The following is a 26,622-nucleotide window of genomic DNA, read 5'->3' on the forward strand; positions in this document are numbered from 1 at the left end:
TTCAAATTCCTGGGGACATACATCTCACAGGACATCACCTGGGCAACCAACACTACAGCCCTTGTGAAGAAGGCTCAGCAGCGGCTGTACTTTCTCAGGTCACTTAACAAAATTAACCTCTCCCAGAAGTTGCTTTTATCCTTTTACAACGGTTCTGTCCAAAGTATCATCTCACACGACATTCTAGTGTGGTTTAGTAGCTGCACCACTGCTGACTAAAAGGCACTGGACAGAGTTAGGAAATCAGCACAAAACATAATTCACATAGAGCTCCCTTCACTCACTGACATATATCACACCATGCCTGCAGCGGGCAAACAACATAATTCAGGACTGTTCCCACCCAGGTCACAACCTCTTCACTCTGTTGCCATCTGGAAGCCGTTACAGATCTTTCAAGGGTCGCACTTCTAGACTTTTGAATAGTATTTATCTAAATGCTATAAAGCACCTGAACTCATGACTCGTCGCATGTCTGTGCCGCTGCACGCTCCGTGTTTTTCTCTTATCAGCTCGCGCACCACAGCTATATAGGCTTTACTATATTTTGTTTAATATTCCACTAATGAGATACATTTACTTAATAGACAGCCTTCTTTTTTATCCCCATTATATGTTGTCAGTGTTTCTTTTTCTGGACACAGACACTGTCATCACATTTGTTATCAGAAACCCTGAGCAAAAAGAAAGTTTAATAACTAATGTATTTCTTTCCCCCGTATTTGCATGATAGTAAAAATAGGTGATTATTAGCACTTTTCTCTTTGTTCTTACAGGCTTTTTGCAATCTTTTTGGATTTTTTTTTTCATTCACATTCTCACTTAGCTGGCATTAAATAAGTTAATGTTTTTTTTTTTGTTTTGTTTTTTTAAAATCACATTTTAAACATGTTGATTTTTATCATTTATTTAGTTTTAATTGCAATAATTACAAACAGAGAAACTGAATTGTAAAAGGTTTTATTTTGATTAGCTCCATTTGTTTTTTATTAGTTCAGCTGTTACATCAGTGATGTTTTATTCTCCTTGTCACACACACTTAGGCAAATTCATCTCTCCATCATTACAGGATTGTATTAGGAGGATACTGCCTATTAAATATTTGCCCCTCTGACATACAAATGTGATTCTATCCTCATGTGCTGAGAATATCTTTTCCCGTCCACCCCATTTCAGCTCTATTCCTCTTTTATCCATTTCCTCCACCGTCACTGAACAAGGCTCTGAAACAAACAACATCTCACTGTTACAATATACATTCATTGATTCATCAGCACTGCAAGACTACAAGATTACATCAAACTTACAAATAATAATAATAACAATAATAACAATAAATACTGTTAGAAAAGACTCGCGTATCTTTGTTGTATATGGTAGAGTGTTCATACTTACTCAAACACTTAATATTCCCTCTCCATTCGCCTTGTTCACAGGTCATGTATTTGGAGTAGGGGTGACGCTGAACCAGTGTGTATTTATTAAAGCAGACGTATTCAACTCTCTCCCCTGAATTGTATTCAGGTTTTGTCATTTCTGTTGTATCTCCAGAGTCCACTTGTGGTGGAGGTCCACATTTTTCTAAAGGGGAAAGCAAAGTTATTTATTTATTTATTTAACTCTTTTTAGATCACCAAAGAAGATAATAACATTGAACATGCTATTAATGTAATACACATTATTAATATGAGAATTTGTAGTCATTTTTCTAAAATGCTTTAAAATGTCTTTCTGAATTGAATAGATCTGTGGATTTTTCCATAAAGTATATTCTAACTAGATCTAAATTTGAATCAAAATTGCGTTTATCCATATAAAATTCGCTCTCACAGTGCTAGTGCGTAGCTATGCTGTTGCTAGGTTATTCTGGGTGGTTGCTAGGACATCTTCTTTGCCCAAATCAAGAGAGATGATGTGTCGATGAATTACGTATCAAAGTTGAGCATTTGCTTTAACATGAGCAATAGTGATGCAAACACTGATAATAAAACTAAACTAAATAAGCATATAACCTTACCTCTTACACATTTGGGGAAAGGGCTGCTCCATTCTCCATTTGGCTGACAGGTGATTTCTCTCTGTCCTTTTAATATCAGCAATTGTCCATTGCATGAAAATATTAACTTGTGTCCTGGTTTGACTGAACCCTCAATATCAGGGAAACGCTCTATTTTTAAGTCGTCCACTGTTTTGCGTAGAGAACATGTTGCCTCTAGAGAAAGCAGACACTTATTTATCCACAGAGAAGCTTTTATACTTTATGTGGCCCTAACTTACGATGAGTATGGTTTAGCATAACAGTTACATTTTTAACATATGATATTGCACTAGCCGCGTTACAGCCAAGCATTTTTTTTATATAATGAGTATCCTGACTCTAAGGTGTGTTAGCTCGTGTGAGATTTGTGATACAAATAGATAAATAAAACAAATTACATTTTTCCACTTAATTCACAATCATTCTCAGCTGTTGTTCATCATGGATAGTAAATTTTGACCCATTATGTAAGTAAATGTGATTCTAGATTCATAACATTTTAAGTAACTCTTTTGTGCAGAAAAACATTCCACTCCATTTTCCATTTTCACAGATCCATCGTCCTATACTGGAATTTTATTATATGGCTCAGTGCTCTAGAAGTTCTTTATTTCCGTACAAATCTTTCTCATGTGCCCAAAATTTCTCAAGAAAAACAATATGTGGCGAGAGACTGTGGAGTCAGAAAAACGTCCTCATTAATAGCTTCAGATGCATTCAGGTGTGTACATTATACTTAGTGTCCCTACTACTTTATTTAAAGAGTTGCTATCATCATTTTGTTTTGCGATTTGTTTTTGTTTCGCGATTATTGTGACCATTTTTAAATCACTCAATCCTTTTTCTCAGGTTAGAACTTTTTTTATAAGAAAGGAGTGTAGCACAATGGCACTAAAACACTCATTTTATTTTGATTCTAGAGAGCATTTGATTGGACAAAAAACTCATCCAGCATACAGTATATATACCATCAAGCTGATAATGTTTATTATTACAATAACATATTAATCTAGTACAGACAAAAAGTAGCCTACCAAAGCTCAAATTATGATTTCACAGGGTTTTTGATTTATTTTATAATTATTGTCGTCACTATGACAAACGTATCTGGGGACTTGATGTTATTCATCTTGATTGTCAAATATCTTTTCTCTTTTACCCCCCTTTTTTATAATAAGAAGTTTTAAAAGACAGTTATCATAACCAATCAAAATCTTACCTTCACATGTTGGTGTTTCTTCCCAAGTTCCATTGCGGCAGAAAACTGTACTCTTCCCATTCATTAACAATGAGCTTCGACATACATATGTTACACTAGATCCATGTGCATAAAATTCATCAGGTTTAGATGTTATGAATGCATATTCCACCTTTGGAGGAATGTTACATCTGACATCCACTAAAAAAATGTTAATGGGAATTCATGAAATCCAGTAAGACTGAGATTAACATCGTCAATAAATAGTGTCTATTGTCCACTATATGCTGTCGCTGCTCCCCACAAACATGCAATAAGAGTTTGAGAAGCTCACCCTCACAAACTGGTTTCTCCCATGTACCATTGATACATGTAATGAAGCTTTGACTTGATATGAACCCTGGATCACATTCCACTTCAGCAGTTCCTCGATCATGAAGGCTTTGCTTTAGTTTTCCATGGGGAACACTGGGAAAAGCTCCACATTCTTCCTCCCCTGTAAAGACAGAAAACAGGAAGCACATTTCAGTCCACTATCATTCGTCTAACACCCTGAGACTGACAATAATAAAACTCACGGATGCACCGAGGTTCTTCAGACCAAGAGCCTTCACTGCATGTCACTGAATCCCACCAGTTCCCAGTGAAGGGTTTATAACCCGTGTTGCAGGTGTAAAAGAGTTCTTCTTCATTGGAGGGGTGGCTGTATATCAACCCGTTTTCCACGGATAGATCACGGCACGATCTCTGCTTTGCTGCGAGAAAACAGTTTAAAAACATAAAGATTATGATCCTCATATGTTTTGATTCGTCATTATGCAGATGTATAATGATTTTATTGGATATTGAAAAAATTCAAGATAAAGGCAGTATGACTGAGAAATTCAAAGACAAAAACAAAAACTTCCAAGAGAGCGTAACCTCACAGAAAGGAACATTATTATCCCACCCCTATTTCAAAACTATGAACACAATGTTTTTACATTCTTTACAAGTGTAACTGTCGTAGTACAGTAAGAGCTGTGCGTGTAAACCTCACTCCCCTGGCCTCAAGAGATGCACTAGCAATTGACACTAGAGGCTGTGGTCTTTAGAGTCCTTGTTAGTGTGTCCGTCTCCCATGCCAGAGTCCTCGGCTCGAATCCAACAAGGAGCAAGTCGAATAGGACCAGTTACATAAGTACAATATAATCTGATATGACCTGTCATGCAGTTCACTATCACTGTTTCACCATCAGCGTATGAAGATTTGTAAACTGATTCTAAGTTTCCATATTTAATGTTTTCTCAAAGACATTCTGAGAAGCACAAACGTCACACAACAACACATTAAATGCTGAAGTACTTGCACAACTAGTCAACACTACAGTTAAATGTTTTTGGGAAGTGCTTATAATATAACAATTATGTTCAAATCAATTAAATCTAAATGAAAAAAAAAACATTCAAATAAAGAACAACAACAAAATTGGCCGCAATTAAAGAAAAACAACCAAAAGACGAAGCCGAGGAGTTTCACAAGTATCTTTGTTGGTCTGTCTCTGATACTCTTGTCTGCTTGGGGATCAACAAGTTAATCATTTATCAAAGTCTAAAGAGAGGGTTTTCTTATGCCGGACCACTCTGTGCACAAGCAATATTTTCACTGTTCGCTTATGTTCTTCTTGAATCAAATCATAAAGTATATTGTGGTGAATTAATCTGTCGGGCATTGGAAATGAGTGAGATTGAAGAAGATTCACAACACTTTCAAACTTTTATACAAATATTTAAAATGTAGCATCTTTATTTTGTTACATTTAATTTGGAGAATCATCCAATCAGAATGAAGTAAAATCAAAATTCTGATAATTTCTATAATAATAGTGAGAATAATAATAATATGTGATAGTAATAATAAATAAAATCAATTATAATAATCATTAATGATACAGAAATCATACCAGTGCATTGTCGTATGCCTGTCCATTCAGTCTGGGAATTACAGGTGATTTGTATAGACTGCTCTGGTTCAAACCCAGGACGACATTTATATTGTATTCTTGAATTGATGTTGTAGTGTGTTCTCTGATCTCCCACAATCTCCGCATTTGGGATGTCTGGTGTTGCACACATTTTTACTGTAAAACAAAAATATCCATCATTCTAATTTGAATTCATAATATATGAAAAAATTGTAAGATTTAATATCAGCCCATACCAGCACACAGTGGTTTTGGTGTCCATCCGTCTCGTGTGCATGTGGCCTCTGCTGCTGTTTTAACATATCTATCCGTGCAATAGTAAAATATTTTAACTCCCAATTTCTTATCTCCCGAGAAGTAATATCCTGGGCTATACACACCAGTATGGTCATATGGAACTTCACATCTAATTTCTGAAACAAGATTTACATTAATTTGATATCATGCAGTAAATTCAGCAATGAATGCAGAAGTGTTTCTCTATAATCTTACCCGCACAAACAGGCTCATAATCCCACTGTCCATTCTCTCGACATGTAAATGAGTAGATGATTTCTTTTGTTTGAAAGATCCAGTATTTTTCAGTGCAGGTGATCTCCACACTTTCTCCAGCTCTGAAAATAGTTTTTCCCTCTGGGTTGATCTTTTTTACTCCGAATGTGGTTGACTTAAGCTCACAAGTTACTTCTGTACAAGACATATGTAGAAATAAGGGTAAGAAGAGATGAAGCATAACAAATGTGTGAAACTGGATTTGCATGCTTTGTCTTTTGGGGGAAACAAATTATTCTGACAACTGACTTTAAAAAAAAAAAAAAAAATCCTAAAATGGGAATAAAATATAGCTTGCCATAAATAGAGTAAAGTCCCTAAATAAGTATAAGCACATTTTCTATTTTGAGAACTTTTAGATATATTTGCTTGGAAATTAAGCAAGCAATTAGAAAGTAGCTTTTTTTTTTAGCTGATTTTTACCAAATAATAATGATCAGCATGCCAGTTGCCTCATGATTTCCCCCAATAATAATAAAAAAAAACATTGATTAAAACCTATAAAATCAGCTGGACACTTTCTACAGCATCACAGGAAGAAAGTAAATAATCTCATTCCATTTTCTCAACTTTTACAAATATTGGTGTGTTGACTCCTTTCATCATTTAGAAAAAAATAAAATAAATAAGATCAAGCAAATAGTTTCTTGATTGTTTTGGAAATATAAAATGTTAGTTTATTAACTACATGCTTTATTTTAATATTCAGTTTTGAATTTAAGATTAATGTCTATCTATTTTTTTTTTTTTGGCATAATGAAAGCTATATGGATATAATGATTTTAGTGTTATTTCACATATTAATTGTTTATTATGTAACATTGGTGTATTAACATCACATTCTGGGTTTAGAGTCCAGCCAAATTTAGCACATCTGGGGATTCCCTCTCTAGGTTTGAACCCTGGTGAACATCTGTATTTTAATATGGCATCTTTCTGGTATTCTTGCATTTTCTCAACAACATAACCATTTGGTATATCTGGTGCTGTGCATGTTATCTCTGTGTGAAAAGCAAGGGAAAGAGGAATAGTTAAATTGGTGTTTTGAATAAAGCTCAGAAATCTGTGATCATTGGGCGAAGATACAAACAAACAAATAACCAGTGTTATGAACCTTTGCACTTTGGAACAGAGTGACTCCATTCGCCCGTCTCTGTGCAGTGAATGTCACTACTTCCGTCTATCATTTGTCATTAGATACACACTCAAAGTGAATAGCATCACCATAACTTCCCTCCTCTGTAATCTCCCAATCACTTTCCAATCATAGTAACAACAAGCTACAACCCAATTTTCCTCAAAACGAGTTTATAATATAAATTGGTCTCTATGAGCAGGCGGCAGAGAGAAGAGTCTGAAGGGACCGTCTGCCTGAGCTCACAACAGGTTTAGCAAAAGAACGCAAACATCTTTGCTAGAGAACACAGAAGTTTTGCGAGGGAACGCAAACGATTTAAAAAAACATTTTTTTTCTCCCATCCTTAATTGTTTCCACCACCATGTCCATTTAGGGCCTTCATACATTTCGTACAATATAAAGATAATAAAAAGCATAAAGCACATTTACCCTTTCTCACAAGTATACAACACCGTTGCTTCAAAAACAAACTCAGACCTTGTTATAAGTTTAAAATCACCATTTGCTGTTAAAAGTTAAATGTTTTGGGAAGTGCATATAATTTAACATTTATTTTCAAGTCAATAAAATCTAAATGATAAAGACATTAAAGAAAAACAACCAAAAGACGAAGTCGAGGAGTTTCACAAGTATCTTTGTTGGTCTGTCTCTGATCAGCCCGGTCTCACCCCAAAACGTCACATACTGACGGGTCTTGACCATACGTCAACATACGACGAAAAGGGTAACCCTATAACGTCAATATGAGACGCAGACATAAGCGCACCAGCAGCGCCTCCTAGCTGTACCCTAACGCATACCTAAACCTACCCATAACCCGAATCGTCACACATGGACGTTAAAGGGGTACCCTTTTCGTTGTATTTTGCCGTATGGTCAAGACCCGTCATGTGACGTTTTGGGGTGAGACTGTGTTACTCTGATATTTTCACTGTTCGCTTATGTTCTTCTTGAATCAAATCATAAAGTATATTGTGGTGAATTAATCTGTCGGCATTGGAAATGAGTGAGATTGAAGAAGATTCACAACACCTTCAAACTTTTAAACAAATATTGTTGTCTTTATTTTGTTACATTTAATTTGGAGAATCATCCAATCAGAATGAAGTAAAATCAAAATTCTGATCATTTCTATAATAATATTGAGAATAATAATAAGTGATAGTAATAATAAATAAAATCAATTATAATAATCATTAATGATACAAAAATCATACCAGTGCATTGTCGTATGCCTGTCCATTCAGTCTGGGAATTACAGGTGATTTGTACAGGCTGCTCTGGTTCAAACCCAGGACGACATTTATATTGTATTCTTGAATTGATGTTGTAGTGTGTTCTCTGATCTCCCACAATCTCTGCATTTGGGATGTTTGGTGTTGCACACATGTTTACTGTAAAACAAAAATATCCATCATTCTAATTTGAATTCATAATATATGCACAAATTGTAAGATTTAATATCAGCCCATACTATCACACAGTGGTTTTGGTGTCCATCCGTCTCGAGTGCATGTGGCCTCTGCTGCTGTTTTAACATATCCAGACATGCAATAGTAAATTTTTTTTGCTCCCAATGTCTTATCTCCCGAGAAGTAATATCCTGGGCTAGACACATGCTGGTCATATGGAACTTCACATCTAATTTCTGAAACAAGATTTACATTATTTTAATATCATGCATTAAGTTCAGCAATAAATGCAGAACTGTTTCTCTATAATCTTACCCGCACAAACAGGCTCATAATCCCACTGCCCATTCTCTCGACATGTAAATGAGTAGATGATTTCTTTTGTTTGAAAGATCATGTATTTTTCAGTGCAGGTGATCTCCACACTTTCTCCAGCTCTGAAAATAGTTTTTCCCTCTGGGTTGATCTTTTTTACTCCAAATGTGGTTGACTTAAGCTCACAAGTTACTTCTGTACAAGACATAATTATGTAGAAATAAGGGTAAGAAGAGATGAAGCATAAAAAAATGTGTGAAACTGGATTTGCATGCTTTGTCTTTTTGGGGAAACAAATTATTCTGACAACTGACTTTTTTTTTTTTAAATCCTAAAATGGGAATAAAATATAGCTTGCCATAAATAGAGTAAAGTCCCTAAATAAGTATAAGCACATTTTCTATTTTGAGAACTTTTAGATATATTTGCTTGGAAATTAAGCAAGCAATTATAAAGTAGCCGAGGGAACGCAAACGATTTGAAAATTTTTTTTTTCTCCCATCCTTAATTGTTTCCACCACCATGTCCATTTAGGGCCTTCATACATTTCATACAATATAAAGAGAATAATAAGCATAAAGCACATTTACCCTTTCTCACAAGTATACAACACCGTTGCTCCAAAAACAAACTCAGACCTTGTTATAAGTTTAAAATCACCATTTGCTGTTAAAAGTTAAATGTTTTGGGAAGTGCATAATTTAACATTTTGTGGCGAGCAGGACGAGGTCGAGGGCCGTGGGAGAACGGCACGAGGCCGGTGGCGTGATTGCAAATGAGTGACACCTGCGCGACGCACCGGTCTCGCATCTCTCATGGAGGAGCGGAAGCATAAAGGAGGAGCGACGACAGTGAAGAGCGAGAGAGGACAGGCCTGATTTTTAGTCCATGTTTTGTTTCTGTTTGTGTTGCCAGCAGTCGTCCGTGAGGGGCTGCTGGCTTTTACTTTCATTTTTGTATTTGTGTATTTATTTATTAAATATGTTTGAATGTCCGCCGGTTCCCGCCTCCTTCTTCCCATAACATCTGAACCCCGTTACATTGGTGCCGAAACCCGGGAAGAAGGAGGGACACGCTGTCGGAGAGCCCTCGCTGCTGGGAGGAATCGCGGTGCTGAGGAGGTCGGGCAGCACGAGGGAGCGTCGGCCGCCGATTGCTGCCCGAGGCGATGGTGCTGGATCGAAAGAAGATCAGGTGGGACGGAGAGCTCGCTGCCGTCCTCCTGGGTCGAGGAGGGATGGCTGCCATCCGCGAGGGAGCGGAGGAGTCGCTCCCGTTCGCCGTGGGCCGGAGCCTGTTGCCGTCGGCCATGATGGGGGCGGAGCAGGGGACGGGAGGCTCGCTGCCGGCTGCCCTCGACAGGAGGAGCCATCGCCGTCCGCCAGGAGGCGGAGGAGCGTCGAGCCGTCCTCCAACGGATGTCCAGTACCATCGCATGGCACCGCGAGTGAGTCTCTCAGCTGGTTGAGGGCCGAGCGGCAGTGTCTCCGGGAACCGGATCAAAGATTATTATTATTATTTTTTTTTCCTCTCTCCCCTCTCTCGTCTCTGTCGCTCCTCATGCTTCCGTCTCCTGTACTCTCGCCTCGTCTGTCCATACCCCCAGGTACCGCAGCCGCCGTGATCTGTCCTCCCGGGGAGGGGGGGGGGGAGTAGGCGCAGCCTCGGTGGTACCCCCCGGCCTGCGAGGGGCGATGGGGGTATGTGGCGAGCAGGACGAGGTCGAGGGCCGTGGGAGAACGGCACGAGGCCGGTGGCGTGATTGCAAATGAGTGACACCTGCGCGACGCACCGGTCTCGCATCTCTCACGGAGGAGCGGAAGCATAAAGGAGGAGCGACGACAGTGAAGAGCGAGAGAGGACAGGCCTGATTTTTAGTTCATGTTTTGTTTCTGTTTGTGTTGCCAGCAGTCGTCCGTGAGGGGCTGCTGGCTTTTACTTTCATTTTTGTATTTGTGTATTTATTTATTAAATATGTTTGAATGTCCGCCGGTTCCCGCCTCCTTCTTCCCATAACATCTGAACCCCGTTACACATTTATTTTCAAGTCAATAAAATCTAAATGAAAAAGACATTAAAGAAAAACAACGAAGTCGAGGAGTTTCACAAGTATCTTTGTTGGTCTGTCTCTGATACTCTTGTCTGCTTGGGGATCAACAAGTTAATCATTTATCAAAATCAAAGAGAGGGTTTTCTTACACCAGACCACTCTGTGCACAAGCAATATTTTCACTGTTCACTCTTGTAATTCTTAAATCAAATCATAAAGTATATTGTGGTGAATGAATCTGTCCCATAGAGCATTGGAAATGAGTGAAATTGAAGAAGATTCACAAAACTTTCAAACTTTTAAACAAATATTTAAAATGTAGCATCTTTTTTTTGTTACTTTTAATTTGGAGAATAATCCAATCAGAATTAAATTAAATCAAAATTCTGATAATTTCTATAATAATAAAAATAATAATGATAATAATAAATAATACTAATAAAAAAACATTAAACAGCCCTTTTCTTCATTTTCTCTATAGTCATGTAGCATTGATTTCAATTTGTTTCACCGTTCTTCTGAATAGGCAGCCACGATTTATTGAAAGCCAATTTTGCCAGCAGTGAATCTATAAAACCTGGCACGCAGTTCACTTACAATATTGTATTGTATATTGTTTCAATATTCATAATGAAGCTTTACAAACTGGTTCTGTATGTTTTCATATAATATCCTCTCAACGACTTTCTGAGAAGCACAAACAAACGTTACACAAAGATGTAGTAGTCAACACTCTTTAAAACAACTTAAGGTCATTTAAAAGTGTTGGACGTGTATATAATACGAATAACATTCTACTAAAAATGAATGAACTCACCTTGACCTTGCACAACAGCAACAGAAAATAAAAAACAGGAAAAGCTGATGAATTGTACAGGAACTCTCATTTTGAACTCTCATTTCACAAATGACTGTAACTTGTTTTCTCACTCTGTTTGTATGATGGGGAATCAAAAAGTGAATCATTTACTAAGTCAAAAGGAGGACTCTTTTATACCAGACCACTTTGTGGTCGCGCAGAAGGATATTATAAAAAATCTGGTGATTAGCTTGAATTTAACTCTACACCCTTGTGTTTTGATGTATTCACTGCTGTGCTTTACAGGTTAAACCTGTTAGATTTAGATTTTTTTCACTGACTAGTGTTCTTTACATTTAAAGAAGAACATTATTACATTAATTAATGATTGTTTCATAATACTTATGTTACTAAAACATACATTGAGGTAAAAGAAGAGTTTGACCCTTAAAGTATCAGCATGTGCTTCAAAAAAAAAAAAAGAGTCGTTGTCTCTTGATGACCTAGATTGCCCTCCTTATCTCAGGCTGAAAAAATAAATAAATAAATGTTTGTCTTTTTTACACCGTAAAAACTGGATGTCATTTACAGGATCTTACGGTGTGGACTTTTGGGAAACATTGAAATGTTAAAGGAGAATTCCGGTCAATTTTAACATTGAGCTAATTTTTTTGTACACTTGGAGTGCTGTCAGTACAGAGAACAACGACAAAAATCGGTGTTGCCTACACCGTGTTATCCTCTTTTTAAAATTTGCACCCTGTTGACTTCAATGGGGCAAGTTCGAAACCTGCTTTTAGCCTCTTAACATCCTTGATGTGTCATTACAAGTGCCCAGCCATGTGAGTGATTCCTTTAGAGTGAACACGGGTGAATCTGATTGCAGTAGATGTGAAAGATATGTATAAAAATTATGTTATTTCAGCCAGCGCACATACCTGTATTTGCATCCTGTTTTCGGTCGAAGTCCAAAGTAGTCGATTGTCGAGTTCACGCGCGTGATAATAGGCAACTAAACCTATGCGCGTTTTTGTCGTTGTTCTCTGTACTGACAGCACTCCAAATGTACAAAAAATGAGCTCAATGTTAAAATTGACCGGAGTTCTCCTTTAAACTCAAAGGTTTTTAACTTTATAAGTAAATGGATGTCATGTGCTGAGGTTTGGCACAATCAATGAATAGGATCAACTTTTCTTTTTTTTTTTTTTAATTTATCCTAAATGTCAAACTAAATATTTTTTGAGCCATTTTATGTTCTGTTCAATTTCAGTGAGGTTTACATTTTTGGCAATGCTGTTTCCAAAATTTCTGACAAATAATAAAAACGTCTCAGGTTACGACTGTAACCCTAGTTCCCTGAGAAGGGAACGAGACGATGCGTCAATGACGCTTTGGGAACGCTTCTGCGTGATCGCGTCTGAAGCACTTGTATCAACAAGTCCAATGGCGAGAGTGGGCGTCACGGGCGGGTGACGTGACGACCAGGAAAGGATAAAGGACATCCAGTTTAGAACCGCGCTAGCTTCGAAAAGGGCCGAAGCAAGTCGATCACAGGGATGTAGGAAGTATGGCAAAGTGACGCATCATCTCGTTCCCTTCTCAGGGAACTAGGGTTACAGTCGTAATCTGAGACGTTCCCTTTCGAGGAAAGTCAATGGAAAGTAGGAAGTCAATGACGCTTTGGGAACGAGAATGCCCAATACGCCATACGAAACAGAACCTGTCTGTGTGAATACTGCACAACTAAGACAAGAGCATTTGAGAACCTGGGGAAGCGCCCAGGTCGAAGTTGCAACGCCTTACGAATGTGAGCGGAAAGGACCAGGCTGCCGCATACCACATCCTACAGGGATATCTACATATATAATAAGGCTTCTAAGCCGCCATACTCCTGTCCTGGTCTAAAAGCACCATGGAAGAAAGAACCAAAGGCCCCCCCCCCCCAGGGAAATACCACCAAAAGGGACATGGTTGGCACTAAGGCCGCCACGTACACCTTCAGTGTGGAAGGGGATAGCCCTGCGGAAACTGAACCAGCAGTAACTCCAGCACTGTACCAATCGGGCAGTAAACTGGGCCCCACTGTCCGAAACCCGCAATATGAAGTGAAAACCCATCACTTAATACAAAAAGTTTCCTCGTGGAGGGAGTTCTGGAGTGAAGTATGGTCTCCTATGGTCTCTCTCTCTTCTATGGTCTCTAAGTCAATGAGTTGGGCCCCCTCAGAGGCCCAACCCATGGGATCCAAATCTCTGGGCTGGGTGAAAGATCACCCAATCCACTTGATACTGAAGGTCCCTCCTGACTGGAATCTCCAAGGGAGAGCCGTCGAGGAGAGACACCGTGTCTGAGAACCAGTAGGCACGGCCAGTATGGTTCTACTAGTAGTATAATTATCCATCCCGGCGGACCTTCTCCAGAACTCCTGGGAGCAGAGTAATTGGGGAAAGATGTACAGATGTAGCCTCGGCCATGTCCATACCACAACGTCCAGCCCCAAGGGAGCTGGGCGTGTGAGGGAGAACCAAAGTGGACCGTGCGTTGTATCCTGAGACGCGAAGAGATCCACTTGTGCCTGACCATAAACCCCCCAAATGTGCTCCACCACCTCAGTGTGGAGCCTCCATTCCCTGGGCCTCAGCCCCTGCCTCAACAGGATATCTGCTCCAACATATTTATGTAAGAGACCACCGATGTGTTGTCTGTATGGACAAGCACATGAAGGTCCTTCAGGTCTGGGAGGAATGTCTCAACGCATTGAAGACTGCCATCATCTCCAGGCAATTTATGTACCAAAAAAGATGACTCCTCCACAGGTCCTGGGATGAGCGGCCTCCCATTACCGCTCCCCAGCTGGTGAGGTAAACATCTGTCGTGATAGCAACTCGATGGCAAAGAGCTCCCAACACCGGAACCTCGGAAATGAACCAGTATTTCCTCCATATAACCAAAGCGCGCTGATCTTGACCGTACGAAGTGGGTTTCCCCTCGGGAAGAACCCTCTGGTTCTGAGCCACCACTGCAAGGGCCTCATGTACAGTAGGCCAAAGGGAATCACAATGGACCTGCTGCCATGAGGCCCAACAGTTTCTCGAACTGTTTCACAGTGCGTGACTGCTCATGTGGGATAGGAACCAGTATTTCCTCCATATAACCAAGGAGCGGAGAAACTGCCGCGTGATCTTGATCGTACAAAGTGGGTTTCCCCTCGGGGAGAACCCTCTGGCTCTGAGCCACCACTGCAAGGTCTCATGTACAGTAGGCCAAAGGGTATCACATTGGACGCTGCTGCCATGAGGTCCAACAGTTTCTCGAACTGTTTTACAGTGCGTGACTGGCCTAGCTTCAACTCTTTTGTGGCTGTGAGGATAGCAGCTACAAGAACGGGCAATAGTGTGCCTCGCATCGTGACTGAATCCCATACCACACCAAGGAAAGTGGTTCTCTGTAATGGAGAAAGCACACTCTTCTTGGCCATGAGTCTCAACCCCAATTTCTTCATCTGAGTGAGGACGACATCTCGATGCCAAACCGCTAACTGCTCTGATTCCGCCAGAATCTGCCAGTCATCGATGTAGTTCAGAACGCGTAGCCCTGCAGCCTGACGAGGCCAGAGCTGCATCTACGCACTTTGTGAATGTGCGGGGTGATAGAGCTAGACCGAATGGAAGCACCCGATAATGGTATTCTTTGCCCCCAAAAGAAAACCACAGGAAACTCCTTTGTAGAGAGAGGATGGAAGTAAGCGCCTTTTAAATCTATCGTGACAAACCATTCCTCGGATCTGATTTGAGTCACGATCTGTTTGAGTGTGAGCATCTTGAACTTGAGTTTCATGACTGCACGATACAACAGACAGAGATCTAAAATGGGACGCAACCCCCCCATCCTTTTTCGGAACAATAAAGTAGCGCTGTAAAACCCCGATTCTCTGTCGGGCGAGTACACCTGCTCTCTATAGCTCCCTTCGCTAATAGAGACTCTACTTCTTGCTCCATTACCAGAGCCTGCTCAGGTGTACTAACATGAGTAGCACCCCGTTGTTAACAAGGTGGAGGAGAACGAAACTGGATTCTGTAACCTCTCTCTATTATCTGCAGGACCCATAGATATATTCAGCAGATTCTTCCACTCTGTCAGAAAATCTACTAAGGGTACCAGTCTCTTGAGACTGGCCTCTGATGTTATTGTAACAGCCACTTCAGTGACCTGAAGCATCCTGGCAGGAAACAACCGAACTGACTGTTTTTGAACCCCCCTAAGAGGGTGCGAGTTTGACACGGTGTCGTGGTGACACTGAGCCATATGCTCGCTGGAGACCGCTGCGCCCCGAGACCAAGGGTGCGGGGTTGGCCAAACGGCCTCCTGAGGGCACCGAGGTGGGGCGGGCACCGTATACTGAGGTGAACACCGCTCCACCCCGGTCGGGGTTGCCCCCAGAGGTCTGACACCAGTGGCATCAGGACCTTGGCCGAAGCCTTTTTCACAGAAAACAGTCCTCAGATCCATCCTCTGTTGAGAATGCCATTCTGGTCCCCAATCTTTCTGAGGGGGAGCACAGGAAATGCCACTCTGCCTGTACAAGGAGATTGTTAATGGCTAGTGCTGCTCTGCCCAGCAGCCCCATTTATGAAGTTGTAAACTCCAAACTCATTGTACACAGGAGATTGAGATGGTTTTTAGAATCTTCAATTCCCTTAACTCGATGCTCAGCACATAATTTTACCATTTAATTCCTCCAAATAAAATATAGTAAAAGATCAACCAGACAAGTTACACAGTCTGGATGAAATGCTGAACTTATACATGAATCTAACTAATGAAAGTCAGATAAGCAAATTTTCCACTTATTTAGTTCCTCAGAATCAAACAGCAAAAGATCAACCAGACAAGTTAATATGGTCTGTGGCTGAATATATATTTATATATAAGCTTATATATAAAAATAGTTTCAACATACAATAAAATAATCCTAAATTCGTAGCTTGCAATACACTATGTATCTCTTTAATCAATGCATTGCATTTGTATAACCACTGGACTCTTATTGCAGTCTTTTTTTAAATAAACAGTAGCATGGGGAAACTCTTGATAGTGAACACACGTCGGTAATGTTCATGAATGAACATGGCCAGTCCACTATTATTGTTGTAGCAGACCCCGTAATCTATGCGCTGCCTCAGCACACGCGAGATCCGAGATCAAGTAACAGAATCTTTATTGCAGACCCGTAATCTACACGCTGCCTCAGCAAACGCGAGATCCGAGCCAAATAATCTTTATTGACTTTCTTCCCTCGAGAAGAAAGCCATCGGGAGCAGAGCTAAACTCTCGATAGTGCAAAAGATACACGTCGGGAATTTATGAATGAACACTGTCAGTCCCCTTATTTTACTAGAGCTGACCGTTCATGCTCCACTCCCAAACAAACAACACATGAATCGTGTGTGTCCCCACTCGTAATGAAGCGAGGGCAGGGAGGAACACACAATCCAAAGCTGTTTGCTCCCCATACTCCTGTCTAGATATATAGAATATGCTTGTGGTTGTGGACATGCATCGATGCTCAGCACTCTACCTCCTCAGAGATAGACTGCTGAAACACCGAGCTCTCTAACCAGGACGGAAGCCGCGGCGCGGGCTTCCGATCGCAAAGAGAGAGAGCGCTGGATCCCCCAGATAAAAGCAGAGAAAAGGTAGAGCCCGTCTCTAACCTCTCCGCGAGATCCATTTGCGTACCCACAATACCAACTTCCGTGCTGCCTCGGCAACACGGGGTCGGTACTGCGAGGAACGCGAGCCTGAACACCCTCCTCAAAGAGTGACAAGCGGGAACGGAGCGAGTACGATAGTAATTTGCAATGCTCGTAGTCAGCACCCTCGAGCGCTGACAGAACATGCTCCGTTCCAAACAAACAACACATACATCGTGTGTATCCCCACCCGTAAAGACAGAGGGCAGGGAGGAACACGCGATATAAGGTTGTTTTGTGCGCCATAATATCTTGTTTTTACAATAAATAACACAGAGCGCTTGCTGAGGCACAGAAGCTAGCGCGGTTCTAAACCGGATGTCCTTTATCCTTTCCTGGTCGTCACGTCACCCGCCCGTGACGCCCACTCTCGCCATTGGACTAGTTGATACAAGTGCTTCAGACGCAATCACGCAGAAGTGTTCCCAAAGCGTCATTGACGCATCGCGAGTTCCCTCGAAAGGGAACCTTGACTTATGTGATTTCATTATATATTCATCAAAATTCAATTGACAAAAAAAAAAAAATCCAGAATGAGCACCAGGGGTGTAAATGTAGCATACAATTAAGCCTCAGTAGGTGCTACAGAAGTAGTTGTAATGACTGAAAAATCAAATATACTAAGATCTGAGGAAAAAAAATTGTTTGGTCATATTTCCTTATCATAAATTTGATAACAGGGCCAAAATGGCCATTGTCATAACAGGGAGTACAGAGAACAAGGGAATGACCAGCAGGCACCGGCAGGCTTGAGAGCGCTGAGGCCAGTGAGCTAGATGACGCTGTTCTAGGGATGCCGGCTGCATGCACTGACATCAGCGGTGTGTCCTCCAAGCTGGATGCCAGTCTCACTCTCATAGGGACCACCTTAATGGCTTCATGTGCGACGTTCATGGCGACCGGGAACTTTGGTGTGTCGTCCATGACATGACGACTGGAGACACTGGTGTGGTAGCCAAGACGAGTGGGGACTCTGGCATGGTGGGTACTGCATGAATGTCGCGTTCCTTCTCCACGACACCCACCTTAAAAGATGAATGTAATATTCCAGAGTCCAATTAGGATCATGCAAAGGCACTAGGACAGGAAATAACACAAAAGGCCCCACACAACACAGGGAAATACAGGCTGGGATCATAGCATTTTATATTTTTTTTTTAAATAAAATAATTTTTAAAAACAAAACAAAGACAGGGAATCCAGGGCAAATAAAGAAGCTCAGGATAGGAGCGTGTTACAGGAAACAATGACTGACAAACCACAAGAGAAACACAAGAGCAAGAGAAACAAAGGCTGGGATCATGACAAATACACAGCTACTTTTGTTTGGCTGTCAATGGAGGAAGATGCCACATTAATGCTGCCTACTCATTGGTGTTATTGTACATAATTAGAAATTGGACATGAACAGCCTCTCAAGTTGTACATTAGTCAAGTCACCTTTATTTATAAAGCACTTTTTACAATACAGATTGTATCAAAGCAGCTTCACAGTGATAACATGAAAATAATACAACAAAGTTCATTTCTAGAAGAAAATTGCGTCATCGTCCACTTTAAGTAAGGCAGATCAATAATATTGTTGACTATTAAATGTCACCAACTAAGCAAGCCACAAGGCAAGGCAACAGTGTCAAGGAATCAAAACTCCATCTGGAGACAGAATGGAAAAAAAAAAAACTTTGGGAGAACTCCTCCTTCAGTTCTCCTCTGGCCAACGAGCGAACAGTGTATGATTATGATCCAGGCAGCATTACATGTCAGAAGTCAGATTGGATTAGGAATGGGAAACATTACTGGGAAACTCAGGCTGGCAATATCAACAGTAGCAGTCAGTTTCGGCTGTTGTGTCAATTCAGTTCTGTTGTAAAGATCATCAATTATTAAGTTAGTTCATTTTATCTATAAAGCAGTTCTGAAGATGATAAAGCCATCAGTTATCATAAATTGTTCAGTTCTCTGTAAATAGTTTGTGTCTTAAGGACTTTTTCACTGGTGCATGTGCAATACTGTAATTGTTAAAGTCCGCGTGAACCGGAAGTTGCAAACGACTTTTCTCCAGTGCTGTGACGTATTTCCCAGTGAAACGGAATATTGAACAGAGGGCAGGGTTTTACTCTAGCGCTCCTCCTCTCCATCTCAGCTCATAGTAGACTAACGATTTGAGGGGAGTGGTTAAGCATTTCCCAACCCAAGTCCTCAAACCTACGTCATCAGAGAAGGGACGCCATTCCAGACCGGAAGTAACTTTTCAGACTTTGATTAAAGATTACGACGGCAAACAATTTTTTTCTGTGTTTTAACTTGCACGTATGAGGCGCCACGTAGGATTTAAATCAAACTTCGCTTATCAATACATACATAACACACGTGCATACACACCTATAAATTACTCGCATATACATGTATACTATTGGATGTTCAAAATACATATATGAAATACACGTGCACACTAATATGAAATCCATACCAATACATATTATGTTAGTCATGAATGCATATACACTTGTGAATAACTTGCATATACATATAAACTTGACGCACGCATACACCTATAAATACTCGCATATGCATATAAACTTCCATGCATATACACCTATAAACACTCGCACATACATTTAAACTTCCATGCATATACACCTATAAACACTCGCACATACATATAAAACTCCATGCATATACACCTATAAACACTCGCACAATCACATACATATAAACTCGATGCGCGCATACACATCCATAAAACACTTGCGCATACATAACGTGGATGTGTGCTTTGTGTATATATGTATATGCGAGTAATTTCATGTGTATGTGCGTGAACTTTTCAGTGCAAACGGAAGGCATTTCAGTGTAAAAGGAAGGCATTTCAGTGTAACCGGAAGGCATTTCAGTGTAAAAGTCATTTGTGTCATTTTGATAGTTTGTTTTCCAATTTGAAATGAAATAAACGGCCTCTTTATTCGCTTTTTTCGTAAAAAAAAAAAAAAAAAAAGATTTCGGCTTGATTTTTCGTTTTTTTAGTTCACAGGCAAAAAACGAATAAATTACTTCAAAATTCTTTTTCCACATGTGGGCGGCCTGACACGCCCCCTTCCGCCGATTGGTCAAGCAAGTCTGAGCATGTGACGTCATCAGTTGTCGCTCAGGTGGGGTCTGTTCTACAAAATAATAGTCCTCTACTATGGCTACAGATTCTTAAACTGTACAGGGCAAGTCCTATTGGGCATTCTTCTGTGCAACTTTACGCGTTTCACAGAAATCTTTACATCAGAGATATTAATTATTAGTCTGCCACCAGCCCAGGGGCGGATCTAGAAAAATATTTATGGGGTGGCGAGAGGGGGGCAGGAATTTTTGAGGGGTGGCAACATATGGCAGAAGTATATATACTGAATTTAAATCACAGTTAAATTGGCCATAACTTTTAATTAGTTGCTGCCAATAGGGATGGGTATCGTTAAGGTTTTAACGGTATTACTACTCTTACCAATACTCATTATCGATCCAGTACTTTGACGGTATTCTTATCGGTTCTTTTTGTTAGGGGGGAAAACTATTATGAACACATTTAATATTGCTTTATATTTTGAAATGTAAAATAAATATCTATAGCAAAAAAGCAATGCTTTAACAAAACAAATAAAACATGCATGTTATGCAGAAGGGTGCATGCTTTTGTGTTTTATATTCAGAAGACATAGGACACCAAAAACAAAGTACAAACACATGGTCAAAGAAAAAAAGTATACAATTAAACAAATATACAAATCATATACCCAGTGCTTTAATTTCAGTAATGTCGGCATTACTGTTCAGGAGTAATATGGGCTAAAAAGACATCTAATAAAGTCAGATTTAAAATAACACTGCATAGTTTATCATAGATTAAAGTTATAAAAGCCAAAATTATTCATTCAAGAGCTGCGACTGATTTTCTCTTTGCCTTTTGTTGTTTGATTCACATTAATGGAGCAATCGTCAGCAGGATTATTAGACTGCTGCCCCTTTAAGACCAAATGCAGATCTAATCATTATTACGCATCATATTTTCTCCCAACTATTAACGCCCATTTAAGACATAAACTGTATTTAAGTGAATAAACTGTTTAAGTGAATCTTCAAGACAGCCATTTTGACATATTTGATCGTTTAGATGTGCACACGAAGCCCAAAATATACATTGCTTGTCTCGGTAGTTGAACAAATTTCTATTGCAAAACAGTCAAATATATAAAAAAAAATTCTACTTAACGTTACATTTTACCAGGCATTCGTTAACTTATCAAATCATTTTGACATTGATGAGCTAGACCGCTGAACTTTTAGTCTTCCTAACAACAAACAGAGCGTTGCGTAATGTAGTGCATCAGAGCAGCATCAATAATAATATCACATGAATCTCTTATTTGCATCAAGTCTATTGCCAATAATAATGACAGTTTGCGAACGTGAACTCGGTTAGCTCGCGCAAAACACATCTTCAGCACAGCGACTCATATAAACGCCTCTGATTGGCCGATGTGTTTTATGGATGTGTATGCGCGCATCGAGTTTATATGTATATGCGAGTGTTTATAGGTGTATATGCATGGAAGTTTATATGTATATGCGAGTGTTTATAGGTGTATATGCATGGAAGTTTTTATGTATGTGCGAGTGTTTATATATATTTTTTTTACAAATTATAACATTTACAGGTTAAACTGATACAGCCTGTCTGTCTTGAGTATGCTGGTCACATGATTTGCTTCATGTTATCTGTGATCAATTAGTCAGCCTGACCTAAATCCAACATTTTTTTACCATTTTACCAAATTGTTTTTTACCATTTCTATGGTAACGCAAGGTCCAATTTCAAAACGGTTTTCACAGGCTGAATCTTGAGTTTGTAAGCTTTCCAATGATATATAATATATCAACATTATATGAGTTTAAACATGAAATGGCAGTTACAGTTATAGATTTGGTCCTTTTTTATACCCTAAACAGGCAATGTGATCTGGGAGTCACAACTCATAAAATTCTTTTGGATATGATTTACGTAAGTCCAGATGATATAAAAAAAAAATGACATGAAATTATTTGTTTCTTATCAGTTTCTACTCTTGCCTGTTTAAGGGTAAATGTTTTCTCGAAGATATTCTGAGAAGCACAAACATCACATGCTGAAGTACATGCACAACTAGTCAACACTCTCTAGAGATACAGTTAAATGTTTTTGGGAAGTGCATATAATATAACAATTATTTTCAAATCAATTACATCTAAATGAAAAAGACATTCAAATAAAGAACAACAACAAAAAGAACTTGCCTTATTGGCCACAATTAAAGAAAAACAACCAAAAGACGAAGCCGAGGAGTTTCACAAGTATCTTTGTTGGTCTGTCTCTGATACTCTTGTCTGCTTGGGGATCAACAAGTTAATCATTTATTAAAGTCAAAGAGAGGTTTTTCTTACACCAGACCACTCTGTGCACAAGCAATATTTTCAGTGTTCGCTCTTGTTCTTGGATCAAATCATAAAGTATATTGTGGTGAATTAATCTGTCGGCATTGGAAATGAGTGAGTTGTGAATATTCACAACACTTTCAAACTTTTAAACAAATATTTAAAATGTAGCATCTTTATTTTGTTACATTTAATTTGGAGAATCATCCAATCAGAATGAAGTAAAATCAAAATTCTGATAATTTCTATAATAATAGTGAGAATAATAATACGTGATTGTAATAATAAATAAAATCAATTATAATAATCATTAATGATACGGAAATCATACCAGTGCATTGTCGTATGCCTGTCCATTTAGTCTGGGAATTACAGGTGATTTGTATAGACTGCTCTGGTTCAAACCCAGGACGACATTTATATTGTATTCTTGAATTGATGTTGTAGTGTGTTCTCTGATCTCCCACAATCTCTGCATTTGGGATGTCTGGTGTTGCACACATTTTTACTGTAAAACAAAAATATCCATCATTCTAATTTGAATTCATAATATATGCACAAATTGTAAGATTAATATCAGCCCATACCAGCACACAGTGGTTTTGGTGTCCATCCGTCTCGTGTGCATGTGGCCTCTGCTGACATTTGATCCTATCCAGACATGCAATAGTATTTTTTTTTTACTCCCAATTTCATATCTCCCCAGAAGAACAATTCTGGGTTAGATACATGCTGGTCATATGGAACTTCACATCTAATTTCTGAAACAAGATTTACATTAATTTGATATCATGCAGTAAATTCAGCAATGAATGCAGAAGTGTTTCTCTATAATCTTACCCGCACAAACAGGCTCATAATCCCACTGCCCATTCTCTCGACATGTAAATGAGTAGATGATTTCTTTTGTTTGAAAGATCCAGTATTTTTCAGTGCAGGTGATCTCCACACTTTCTCCAGCTCTGAAAATAGTTTTTCCCTCTGGGTTGATCTCTTTTACTCTGAATGTGGTTGACTTAAGCTCACATGATTCTTCTGTACAAGACATAATTATGTAGAAATAAGGGTAAGAAGAGATGAAGCATAAAAAATGTGTGAAACTGGATTTGCATGCTTTGTCTTTTGGGGGAAACAAACGATTCTGGCTTTTTTTTTCTTTTTTTTTTTAAATCCTAAAATGGGAAAAGATATTGCTTACCATAAATAGAGTGCAATTTCCTTGAGAGTCAAAGTCCCTAAATAAGTATAAGCACATTTTCTATTTTGAGAACTTTTAGATATATTTGCTAAGCTATTACCTGTTTAGTAAATAAGCAAGCAATTAAAAGTAGTTATAAGTAAGTAGTTTTTTTTTTTTTTTTTTGCTGATTTTACCAAATAATAACGATCAGCAAATGCTGTTGCCTCATGATTTCCCCCAATAATAATAATTAATAATAATAAAAGTTGATTAAAACCTAGAAAACAACATCAGTTGGACACTTTCTACAGCATCACAGGAAGAATATATTGGTGCGTTGACTCCTTTCATCATTTAGAAATAAATCTAACTAAGATCAAGCAGATATTTTCTTGAATGTTTTGGAAATATAAAATTCTAGTTTATTGACTACATACTTGCTTAATTTTAATATTCAGTTTTGAATTTAAGAATGTTTCAGTGCAGGGCCGTGCACAGGGGGGTGGCCCGGTGGCTAGAGCCACTGCCCCTCTGCCCTCATCGACTGAGGTGCCCCTCTTCCCCACCCCCACCGCTCCGCTCAAAGCATTCCGCTGATTCCGCTAATCCGCTCCAGGTTTTCCCGCTCGCTCCGCAGCATCACTCACAGTATACGACAGTTCACGAAAGCTGCCGCATTGACAGGTAGGCTATGCAAGACAGTGGTTGAATGGGTTGAATTTGCGAAATTAGTCATGAAACACGTAGATCAGCGGCCCATTGGTTCCTTTCTTGATTGACACTGGGCTGGCCCAATCACAACTTTAAACGAGTGAGCGAGCGTGCAGCAGTGTCAGTGTGTATCTGTCAAAATAGTCAGCAAGATGGAGAAGAAACGCAAGGAATGTGCAGAGAAATAGCGTGAAACAATAGAAACAGGCCCTTAAAGCAGACACTGTAAAATGTGTCAAAATATACACTACCATTCAAAAGTGTGGGGTCAGTAAGATTTTTTAATGTTTTTAAAAGAAGTATCTTCTACGGTGGCCGAGAGAGCTCAACGCGCTGCAAATGAATAAAACACATGCAAACAGAAAAAAACGCATGCAAACAGAAAAAAACGCATGCAAACAGAAAAAAACACATGCAAATAGAAAAAAAAACACCAGCGAATAAGAAAACATCTTCATCAGGTTTACAACTCACGTGCGTCCCAATACTCACAACACAACCAAATACGGAAACGCGCTGCAATTACAGAAACGCGCTGCAAAAGTTCACAACAAAACCAAATACAGAAACGCGCTGCAAATAGAACAGAACACAACGGAAATGTTTCCGGGGAACCCAATAAGTGACGGACGGACGGCTAGGACATGCTTACAGCTGTCTACTTTTATTTATTTATTTTTATTATTTTTTTGCAAAACATACAAAGATGACACGTTTATGACATACAACTTTGTAACGTTATACAATATACAAAATGTATTTGCGATATGTTCAATGTCATAAGAATACTAAAAAGAACAATGAGCTGAAGACTAAAATAAATAAATAAATAAAAAAGATAGAGAAAAAGAACGAGGAAAAGACATTAATCTATACATCAGTTACATTGAACACATTTTGAAATTTTTCATAAGTTTCATGAGAAATGTTAGAATGTAGCTATAGGTCCAAATATGAGACGGCAAGTTTTAAAGTTGAGACACTCACACAAAGATATAACACATATTTTAAAAACTTTGTTGTATAAAATGTATATTTATTTGCAACAGTTATGTTAACAGCATTAATACTATATTTCCGGTAAGAACAGCTATTCAGCTGATGGACACGCGCTGCGTTGTCATGGGAACATCCCAGGTGAAAATAATGAGGAAATTACGTTGTCTTTCGTTGCTCCCTTCATCAACATAATGGCACACAAGTGCCCCGCTCACTCCAAAGTGCCCAATTCAAGGGCTCTGCCCTTTTAAGAGAGTAACGTTAGGGCATAGGTAAAGCCAGAGCCCGCGTCTCTCTGGTAAAGCTTGCGAGCCGTCCGTCCGTCACTTATTAGGTTCCCCGGAAACATTTCCGTTGTGTTCTGTTCTATTTGCAGCGCGTTTCTATATTTGGTTTTGTTGTGAACTTTTGCAGCGCGTTTCTGTAATTGCAGCGCGTTGTGTTGTGAGTATTGGGACGCACGTGAGTTGTAAAACTGATGAAGATGTTTTCTTATTCGCTGGTGTTTTTTTTCTATTTGCATGTGTTTTTTTCTGTTTGCATGCGTTTTTTTCTGTTTGCATGTGTTTTATTCATTTGCAGCGCGTTGAGCTCTCTCGGCCACCGTAATCTTCTGCTCACAAAGGCTGCATTTATTTGATAAAAAACAAACAGTAATAGTGTGAAATATATACAATTTAAAATGTTTTCTATTTTAATATATTTTAAATTGTAATTTATTCCTGTGATCAAAGCTGAATGTTCAGCATCATTACTCCAGTCTTCAGTGTCACATGATCCTTCAGAAATCAGTATAATATGATGATTTGATGCTCAAGAAACATTTATCATTATTATCAGTGTTGAAAACAGTTGTGTACAATTTTTTTCAAAATTCTTTGATGAATAGAAAGTTCAAAAGAACAGCATTTATTTAAAATAGAAACTTTTCTAACATTAAACATGTCTTTACTGTAACTAATCAGTTTAACTCATCCTTGATGAATAAAAGTATTGATTTTTTTTTTACCCCAAAAATAAAATTCAAATTCTTACTGACCCCAAACTTTTGAAGGGTAG

The 26,622-nt window shown here is 39.1% G+C and overlaps 1 protein-coding gene across 1 annotated transcript; it reads right to left on the reverse strand.

The window, feature by feature from the left end:
* Positions 1 to 943: 943 nt before the first annotated feature.
* Positions 944 to 11,582, reverse strand: LOC308702652 (complement factor H-like). The gene is made up of 13 exons (XM_081385661.1): positions 11,485 to 11,582; positions 8,618 to 8,812; positions 8,365 to 8,538; positions 8,108 to 8,284; positions 5,693 to 5,887; positions 5,437 to 5,613; positions 5,180 to 5,356; positions 3,815 to 3,991; positions 3,571 to 3,732; positions 3,258 to 3,437; positions 2,018 to 2,212; positions 1,396 to 1,581; positions 944 to 1,223 (listed from the first exon to the last, which is right to left on the reverse strand). The coding sequence occupies exons 1-13, from the start codon at positions 11,552 to 11,554 to the stop codon at positions 1,030 to 1,032; spliced, it is 2,259 nt and encodes a 752-aa protein (XP_081241787.1). The 5' UTR covers positions 11,555 to 11,582; the 3' UTR covers positions 944 to 1,029.
* Positions 11,583 to 26,622: the final 15,040 nt, after the last annotated feature.

This window comes from Scardinius erythrophthalmus (assembly GCF_964197995.2).
Source record: "Scardinius erythrophthalmus genome assembly, chromosome: 14".
NCBI classification, from domain to species: Eukaryota; Metazoa; Chordata; class Actinopteri; order Cypriniformes; family Leuciscidae; genus Scardinius; species Scardinius erythrophthalmus.